The sequence below is a fragment of the Vigna umbellata genome, chromosome 4 (assembly GCF_029865625.1).
Source record: "Vigna umbellata cultivar VRB3 chromosome 4, Vumbellata_1.0, whole genome shotgun sequence".
NCBI lineage: Eukaryota > Viridiplantae > Streptophyta > Magnoliopsida > Fabales > Fabaceae > Vigna > Vigna umbellata.
The window spans coordinates 52,405,986-52,416,197 of NC_142168.1; the positions used below are offsets into that span (position 1 = coordinate 52,405,986).

The window sequence follows — 10,212 nt, forward strand, 5'->3', positions numbered from 1 at the left end:
AGAAGTGCCAACAGACATTAACTGCTACTTCTACTATGGAAGCTGAGTTCGTTTCTTGTTTTGAGGCTACCTCGCATGGTGTATGGTTAAAGAGTTTTATTTTTGGGCTTAGAGTTGTGGACTCTATTTCTAGGCCATTAAAGTTGTACTGTGACAACTCTGCTGCGGGGTGGATGTCGAAGTAAGCACATCGACATCAAATACTTAGCCATCAGAGATCGTGTTAAGGAAAAGAAAGTGGTCATTGAACACATAAGCATTGAGTTGATGATTGTTGATCCTTTAACTAAAGGCATGCCAGCAAAGAATTTTAAGGATCATGTAGTGCAAATGGGACTTGGTTCCACGATGTAATTTCATTATCAGTACATTTATTATTTTCAATGAAACTCTTGTTCAGTTTGATGTTTTTCTCATATGTTTTTGTGCACATTTATTTTGAGAAGATATCATTTAGTTTTGATCAAGCATAAACATATGGTTTATGCATTAAGTTGAGAGCTAATTGTTAGCAAAAATCAAAGATGTAGTTTTGATGATGAACAGATTTGCACAAGTCAAGATCCACAAAGACAAATTGAAGATCTCTGTATTTTATAAAGCTTTTATAATAATCAAAGTTGATGTAATAGTGCTCAAATATGTATTAGGGTTGATTCTTGTAATTTATATTTGATTTATTTAGTTAATCGATTATTCCTGAGAATAATCAATTAACACTAGCCGTTGGGGGTTTCAGATTTGAAAAACTAGCCGTTGGAGGTTTCAGATTTGAAAAACTAGCCGTTGGGGGTTTTAGATTTGAAAAACTAGCCGTTGTACTCATTATTAATCGATTAATATTTATGTTAATCGATTAAATGCGTTAGATGGCCCGTTTTCGAAGAATGGAAGGGTATTAGGCTGAGTCTATAAATTGGCTCACTATTTCTCTCAAAAGATAACTCTTCCCTTGTGCTCTAGTACTCTGAACTCTTTTGAGAACTCTGTGAATTTGCTGAAGCTAAGGAAACTCTTGTCTGCAAAGTCCTGAAGTGGTATTGCGGTGACAGAGGATTAGCTGGTTCATCCTTGGTGTGTCTGAGGAAGTGTTTGGAAGAGAATCATCCTTCGTGAAGCATTCGAAGGAGGTGATCATCCTTTGTGAAGATTCAAAGGAGGTGTAAGTTCATCTCTTGTGGTTTCAAGAGAGGTGGTAATTTCTAAACTGTTACAAATTATTTTTCTGTGTGACTAGTATTTGTAATGTTTTGTGATAGTGAAAAAGGTTTATCTTGTTTGAGATAAGCGACTGGACGTAGGATCCTAGTGATCTGAACCAGGATAAAATACCTGTGCATTTTTCTCTTTCCCTTACTCTCTTATTTACATTCAATTATCTGCTTAGTAAGAAAAATTAGAGAAAAATATAAAAAGGCATAATAAAGAATATAACCAATTCACCCCCCCTCTTGGTTTGTTACCACGCTAATAATTCCGCTAGCGATTCTAACAATTGGTATCAGAGCTTGCTTTGATAGTCATTCAAATGGCAGGATCACATCAAACCTTTGCAGAGGGTGCATCAATCAATAGACCCCCACTATTCACAGGTGAGAACTATGCATTCTGGAAGGTAAGATGCAAATATTTATTGAATCTATTGATTGTGAAATTTGGGATGTTATTGCATCTGGTTCTTCTGTTCCTACTAACAATATACAGGAACCAAAGCCCCATGGTCAATGGACCATTGAAGAAAAGAAAAGATTTCAGAATGACGTAAAAGCTCGGAATATCATTGCATCAGCATTGACTGTTGATGAGTTCTACAGGGTTTCTGTCTGCAAAACTGCTCAAGAAATGTGGGACGTACTCAGAGTGACACATGAAGGAACAGATGACGTAAAGAGGGCAAGGAAGAACTCCCTAATTCAAGAGTATGAAATGTTCCGGATGAAGCAAGGAGAAACAATTTCCGACGTTCAAAAACGCTTCACCAACATTGTCAATCATCTCATTGGACTGGGTAAGTCATTTGATATGATGAACTTAACATTAAAATCTTGAAGTCTTTAGACAGGTCGTGGCAACCTAAGGTGACTGCAATCTCGGAGTCACAAACTCAACACCATGACTATGGCGGCACTTTTTGGAAAGTTGAGGGAACATGAACTTGACTTGGAAGACTTGATGAAGAAGAAGCAAAAGCAAAAACCAAGAAAAGAGTTAGCCTTAAATCGGAGGTAGAAGCAAGAGCAAATGGAAGATGAAGATCAGAAGAAGAAGAAAATTTGAGACTCATGATAAAAAGGCTCAACAGGTTCATGAAATCAAAAGACAAAGGAAGATTAAAATTCGAAAAGAAAGAAAATCAAGGATCTTCCTCACACTATAAATGTTATGGTTGCGGAGAAAGGGGGCACCTAAAAGCAGACTGCCCAAATCAAAAGAAGAGTGAAGACAAAAAGGAGAAAAATTCTTCAAGAAAAAGAAGGCCTACATTGCATGGGAAGATGACAACGAAACAATTTCCGATTTGAGCGAATCTGATGAAGAAGCAAACATTTGTTTAGTGGTGAACGACGACGCTGGAAGCCAAGTAAGTACATCTAGCGATTCTGATAATTATAGTCAAATTAGTGAAGATGAATTGCATGAAACTTATGCTGCTTTAATAGTAGAATCTGAAAAATTAGATAAAGCTCATAAGAAATTGAAAAAGGATTTCAAAAATTTAAAATTAAATTTTGAAAATATTTCTGAAGAAAATAAAAATTTGAAATCAGACTTTGAAAATATTCTTGAAGAAAATAAAAATTTAAAATTAAATTTTGAAAATATTTTTGAAGAAAATAAAGTTTTATTTTTTGAAAAGGGTAAATTTACTAGTAGTGATGAATGTGCTTCTTGTGAAAATTTTAAGAAACTACTAGAACACACAACCTTAGGAGAATGTAGTAAAAATAACGAAAATAAGGTTGTTAAAAATAAGTATGTTCCTAAAATTAAAAATAAACATAATAATAGAACCCGTAGAACATGGGTAGAAAAAGGAACAACTTATAGGAACACAAACTTTGTATCATGCTTTTATTGTATGAAAAAGGGTCATACTTCAAATAAATGTAAAATTAAGCATTATGGTGTTCCAAGTGGTAGATATGTTTGGGTTGTAAAATGATTTCTTTTTTCTAAATCTAACCCAAAGGACCCATACAAGTAGTTGGGTACCTATTGTTTAATATTTAGAATTTCTTTAAAACAAAATTTAAGAAAATTTTATTCCAAGGCCGATGAAACTATTTTTTTGGATATCTTCTAATATACAAAGCATATATAGTTTTCAATCGGAAAACATTTGAAATAGAAGAATGTGTGCATGTTGTCTTTGATGAAATTGTAGACCTTGAGGCAAAACCTCTTGAGTCAGTTGAATTAGATGCAGGCAATGATGAAGATTTGTAGAAGACAACAAATGAAGCGAAGAATGATGACAATCCTCAAGATGAAGATCTAAACAAAATGTGGAAACAACCTAGAGGATTATCATTACGAAGTTGGAGGCATATCTAAAGGGGTAAACATTAGAAGAGATCTAAGAATCTTTAGAAATATCTTAGGATTGAATTTTTAAATGCGTTCCAGTTTTGCAATTTTGAAAAACTAGCCATATTTTTGTATGCTTTAAAATTCCTATCTTATATAGTTCAATGTATGTTTAAACAATGTTTTATAAGTTCTTCATCCTAAAATTATTTACTTTAAATATCCTATTGTGTATGTTTGAATGAATCTTTAAATTTGAAATATTTTTAGCTCATATGCATACATGCTTTTATTAAGGGGGAGTATTATCTTAGGGGGAGAACATCAAACACACCTTTTTAATTATGATCAAAAAGGGGGAGAAAGTGTTTAAAGCTTATTTAAGCTTATTTGCTTATTTGTGTTTATTCACTAATGCACTTTTTCTTCCATAGTTGTGTTATCCAGATTATTACTAAAAGCTTTAAATCAAAGGAGTTTTTGATCATCATCAAAAAGGGGGAGAATGTTAGCAAAAATCAAAGATGAGTTTTGATGATGAACAGATTTGCACAAGTCAAGATCCACAAAGACAAATTGAAGATCTCTGTATTTTATAAAGCTTTTATAATAATCAAAGTTGATGTAATAGTGCTCAAATATGTATTAGGGTTGATTCTTGTAATTTATATTTGATTTATTTAGTTAATCGATTATTCCTGAGAATAATCAATTAACACTAGCCGTTGGGGGTTTCAGATTTGAAAAACTAGCCGTTGGAGGTTTCAGATTTGAAAAACTAGCCGTTGGGGGTTTTAGATTTGAAAAACTAGCCGTTGTACTCATTATTAATCGATTAATATTTATGTTAATCGATTAAATGCGTTAGATGGCCCGTTTTCGAAGAATGGAAGGGTATTAGGCTGAGTCTATAAATTGGCTCACTATTTCTCTCAAAAGATAACTCTTCCCTTGTGCTCTAGTACTCTGAACTCTTTTGAGAACTCTGTGAATTTGCTGAAGCTAAGGAAACTCTTGTCTGCAAAGTCCTGAAGTGGTATTGCGGTGACAGAGGATTAGCTGGTTCATCCTTGGTGTGTCTGAGGAAGTGTTTGGAAGAGAATCATCCTTCGTGAAGCATTCGAAGGAGGTGATCATCCTTTGTGAAGATTCAAAGGAGGTGTAAGTTCATCTCTTGTGGTTTCAAGAGAGGTGGTAATTTCTAAACCGTTACAAATTATTTTTCTGTGTGACTAGTATTTGTAATTGTTTTGTGATAGTGAAAAAGGTTTATCTTGTTTGAGATAAGCGACTGGACGTAGGATCCTAGTGATCTGAACCAGGATAAAATACCTGTGCATTTTTTTCTCTTTCCCTTACTCTCTTATTTACATTCAATTATCTGCTTAGTAAGAAAGAATTGAGAGAAAAATATTAAAAAGGCATAATAAGAGAATATAACCAATTCACCCCCCCTCTTGGTTTGTTACCACGCTAATAATTCCGCTGCAGCGATTCTAACACTAATGTTGAGAGAAATATATATTGTGGTACATGGAAGATAACACTCACTATCAGAGGACCTATCGCTATGGCTCGTATATATTCTGTCACTTGTTGTGGTTAATAATTGGATAAATGGACCAAGTAGGATAATGTTAGCATTATTTGAAATATAAAATAAATATTATAGCAATTTTCAGTTCCTATTTTTAAGGAACATAAAGTGGTCCATTAAGCCATTATGTTTTATCCTTTTAACTGCATAGAGGTTATGGAGCAGTTATTAATTTTGTTTAAACGTAAAGCCCATTTATTTTGAACCTGTGATGGCCAGACTTTATATAAGGGAATGGGTTACTCTCAGTTTTGATCACTAAACCTACTCTTCTATTTAGAAAACACACCATCGAGTTTGAGTGAGTTAAGGTTTAGAAAACAAAGCTGTGTTTGGATTACAAAATTGCAATGGCAGGAGGTACACACATTATTCTTTCAGTTTGCTTCTGCTATTTTTTATATGAATGTGTTACCGTAATGTTAATATAACATGTTTAGGTCAATTTTATACTCTGCTATTTTATCATATTGAATGAAAAATATTTTGGTTGCTTATTGGTATAGCATGGTCACGTGAGTTATGCATTGATTCTTTGTCTTTTGTTATAATTTCCTTGCTTGTACTTGTCTCATTTATTAGCTTCCCTGGTGCATGTTCTAGAATGAGTGAATCTTGCCTTATATTTCTTTGTCTCTTTTGAAAATTTCAACCCATATGCTAGTGCAAGTTGTTGTTTGGGTTTGGAAAAGTCTTTTACTAATGAGTGTTATATACCGTGAGAGAAAGGGAGAAACATTAACCTTGTTTTGCACCAACCAAAAACATCAGTGAGAGAGTGTAAAAGTTGTCCACTTCTTGTGTTAGACAATGAGAGTTGTAAGAGAGAAGCAAGGAATTTGCAAATCATTTGGAAAAACGTGAGGAGTAAGTGTTAGAACTGAAAGGTGTTTGAGAGAATGCAATGGAGAGATGGGTAGAGGGTGTAAAACAGAGAGAGAGAATAACAAGTGCTATTTCTTATTAACCACAGTAGGTATATATGTATATCAGATACAGAGAATGTTAGACTGTCATTTGACAGTTAAAGACGTTAGAATTTAGTTTTATTTCCAACACACCCCTCTAAAACTAAACTCCCAAGAAATTTAACTCCAAGCTTTCCCAGGCTGATCGTTTATCACATCGGACTGCCTCCCTTTATTTCTGATATTTCAGTTGAACACCACAGTCATCACCATCGGGGCTGTTTCCACTCTCTTATTTCCTTTGTTTCTTCTTTCGACGTTTGTTTCTCCTTTTATCATGCCTATGCTCATATTTTCTAGATATCCTCTTCTTCTTCCTTCTATCATCTCTAGTATCAGTTGCAGCAAGAGAGGCTTTGAGCACCAGCCGCTGCCTTTTATCAAACACTTCGATGTGTCCTTGCTGCATCGTCACAATGTATCCCTTCTCTAGAAACTGCCCAAGACTCAATAAATTGTTTTTCATTGTTGGAACATACAGTACATCATCCATATATGCAACTCCGCCATGTTTGTCCGCGATTAAGACTCTGCCAATTCCTTTCGCTGTAATCGTGCTATCATCTGCGAATCTCACACTGCTTCTCATACTTGGATCAAGATTCATCAACCACTCTCTCCTTCCTATCATGTGGTTAAAGCACCTAGTGTCTAAGTACCAACATGAATCGTCCTCAGCGTGATTGTGTTCGCTTGACAGCATCACACGTTCAACTTCTGTAACATTCGATGCATGACTCATATCCTTTGAATAAGACGCATGGTCATTTGCATGTCGTGCTACTCTTGATTGCAACATGTGTTCTGCAATACAGTCACACCTGTTTAGTGCATCCGTTCAATCTTAAGACACCCGACCGTCAACTCTCGTTCGTTCTTTAAACAACCACCGATCGTCTTCATCCGTTCGGTCTCTAAATAGCAACTAATCGTCTTCATCTGTTCGGTTTAACAGCCGTCTGATTTCATCATCGAATTCTATTTGGTCTGAAGACGATAGCCGTCCGTTTTCTTCACCAACGCCCGTTCGGTCTGAAGACATCAGCCGTCCGGTTTCTTCGGTACCACCAGTTTGGTTTGAGAACAACACCACTTCTTCAACAACCGCTTGGTCTGATGACAACACATTTTCTACAGCAACCGTTCGGTCTGAAGGCAACATTTCTTCTTCAGAAACCGTTCGGTCTGAAGGTAATACTTCTTCACCATCTGCTGCATTAAAAGACCATTCGGTTTCTTCATCAGCTGCATTTGAAGACAACATCCGCTCGGTTTCTTTACTAGCTGCACTTGAATAAGACAACCGTTCGGTTTCTCCACCGGCTGCACTTGAATAGGACAGTCGTTCTGTTTCTTCACCGGCTGCACTTGAATAGGACAAACGTTCAGTTTCTTCTTCTACTACATTTGAAGATGACACCCGTTCGATTTCTCCATCATCTAGATCCGTTCGGTCGAAAGGTGAAAACCGTTCGGTTGTGCACATTAAAATAACATGGTTAGACTCTGAATCACATGCGTCTTGAACAAGATTCGCTGCCTCGTCATTCTTGGTGTTCTTCGCCGCTTCATTGTGCCAGCATTCCGTAGAGTAATGCCCAAACTTGTTACAGGTGTAACATTGAACACTTCTTTTGTGCTTTCTTCCTCTGCCTCGAAAATGTCTTCCTCTTCTATTGTTTCTCTCATTATGCTCACTTGCATCGTTTTCGCCAATTTGTTCAGAGGGTTTCATATCTCTACCACCCGTTTGGCCACCGCGTGTCCGTCCTCTGCCTCTTCCAGGTCCACGACCTTTGAAGCTCCGATTGTTTCTGACCTGCAGCGCTTGATTCATGCTTTGCATCACATCCTTTTCGGCATTCTTTCTTTCAGTTAAGCGCTGCTCATGCGCCTCCATAGAATTGTGCAGTTCTTCCACTTTCATTGCTTCAAGATCCTTACTTTCCTCTATGGCAACCACGATGTGATCGTACTGTGGTGTCAAGGTTCGAAGTATCTTCTCGATAATCTTTTTATCCTTCACGATTTTGTCGCATGCTCTCATGGCATTGACTACAACTTGAATTCTCCCAATATACTCCATCACCGTCTCTTGCTCAACCATGCAGAGGAGCTCGTACTGTCGCTGTAGAGATTGCAACCTGATCTTCTTGACCTTTCCAGAGTTGCTGTAGTCCTCTTGCAGTATATCCCACACTTCCTTTGTCGTGTCGGCCTTCGATATTTTCTGGAAAATTGCCTCAGATACACACTGTTGCAGCAACATCCGTGCTTTGCAGTCCATCCTCTTATTTTCTTTGTATAGTTTCTTCACCTCTTCCGAATCACCCTTCGATGGTTCTTTGAAACCTTTCTTGACAATTTCATCCACTTCTTGGAACCCAAGAATCGCTTCCATTTTCACGCACCAATCATCGTAGCCCTTTCCGACAAATACCGATAGGTTATTGTGAATCATTTCGGCCATCACTTCTACACTTCTTTCTTCTTGAAGTATCTTCTTCAACGTCACAAAACTTCACCAGGTTTCGTAACCTGTCGCTCTTAATACCACTGTTAGAACTGAAAGGTGTTTGAGAGAATGCAATAGAAAGATGGGCAGAGGGTGTAAAATAGAGAGAGAGAATAACAAGTGTTATTTCTTATTAACCACAGTGGGTATATATGTATATCAGATACAGAGAATGTTAGACTGTTATGTAGAAAAAAAAATGCGAGAATTGAGTGTGGTTTACATGCATGTTATGTAGAAAAAAAAATGGGAGTTTGGGTATGTTTGTTGAAAAGCAAAGTGAAGAAACAGTGAGGGGGAGAGGGGGAGTTAATAGATCTGGAGAAAGTAGAGAAGAAAAGGAGATGAATTAAAAAATATGTAGAGAAAAAAAAAGAAGAAAGAGCTTTTTGGATTTCATTTGGAGTAAGAAAGAAAAAAAAAAGGGAGAAAGAAAAGGGTGCATGTGTGTGATGTTAAGTGTGAAGGGAATAAGGAGTGAAGAAAAAAACAAGATAGAATGAAGTGAGTGCATGGGGTGGTTTACGTGAAAGGAAGAAGGAGTGGTAGTGTGGGGTGTGAGTAAAAAGAATAAAATAATATTTGAAGAAAAAAGAAAGAGAAAGTGAAGTGTGTGGGGGAGGAATTGTGTTGCGTAAATGATGTGAGAGTCATGTGTTTTAAATCAGGAAAAGAGAGAGAAGAAGAAGTGAAGTTTGGAGTTTTGTTAAAAAAAAAAGGTTTAATAGGTTCGGAGGTCCCTATATTTGCTGGTTCGTTTCACTTGGGTCCTCCAATTTTAGAAGTGATCAATTAGGTCCCTAATTTAACAAAATTGAGTCAATAATACCCTTTCCGTTAAATGCAAGGGAATCTAAATGCAAATTAAACAGGTGGTATGCTGAGGCATCATTTTATTTGCAGGTGGCAGAGTTTGAGCTTAATACGTGACAATTTCTGCAATTTTTAATTTGCATTCAGATTCCCTTGCATTTAACGGAAAGGGTATTATTGACTCAATTTTGTTAAATTAGGGACCTAATTGATCACTTTTAAAATTGGAGGACCCAAGTGAAACGAACCCGCAAATATAGGGACCTCCGAACCTATTAAACCAAAAAAAAACATAAAAAAAATTGTGGGACCCACTTCTAAGGAAGAGGAGTGAACTTAGAAATATAAGGGGATGTTGTAGAAATGTTAGAATATGGGTCGGAATGTGAACTTAGTCATTCAAGGGGGTGCATCAGGACTTTTGTTTTAGTGGATAAGGGTGTGAACTTATTGATTTCAGAGGGTGCATCGGAAATTATGTGTTAGTGGACAGAGGTGTGAACTTAGTAATTTCAAGGGCTGCGTCAAAAGTTCTGCTTTGTGTACAGGGGTGTGAATATACCAGGGGGTGCGCCAGTTAAAAAAAAACTCTTTTAAACAATTATTTAGTATTTTTGGTTAATTTCTTTTGTGTTATTTTAAACAATTTTTGAGATTGGTTGGTTTTTTTTTCTTGGCCTATTATTGGTCATATACTCAAACTCAAATTGTGGGTGAGTCTTGCCCACAAAAATGGTTCAGACTAATATGATTGAGATTGGGAAGGAGACAAAAATTCAATTGCTTCTGCA

The 10,212-nt window shown here is 36.5% G+C and overlaps 1 protein-coding gene across 1 annotated transcript; it reads right to left on the reverse strand.

Moving 5' to 3' along the window:
• Positions 1 to 6,325: 6,325 nt before the first annotated feature.
• LOC148200574 (uncharacterized) lies at positions 6,326 to 6,892 on the reverse strand. The gene has a single exon (XM_088112990.1). It carries the CDS (start codon positions 6,890 to 6,892, stop codon positions 6,326 to 6,328), a length of 567 nt encoding a protein of 188 aa, XP_087969116.1.
• Between the last annotated feature and the right edge of the window lie 3,320 nt (positions 6,893 to 10,212).

Coding starts and splice junctions, on each gene's coding strand:
- LOC148200574 (XM_088112990.1), bottom strand. CDS start 6,892: ATGTTGCAATCAAGAGTAGCACGACATGCAAATGACCATGCGTCTTAT.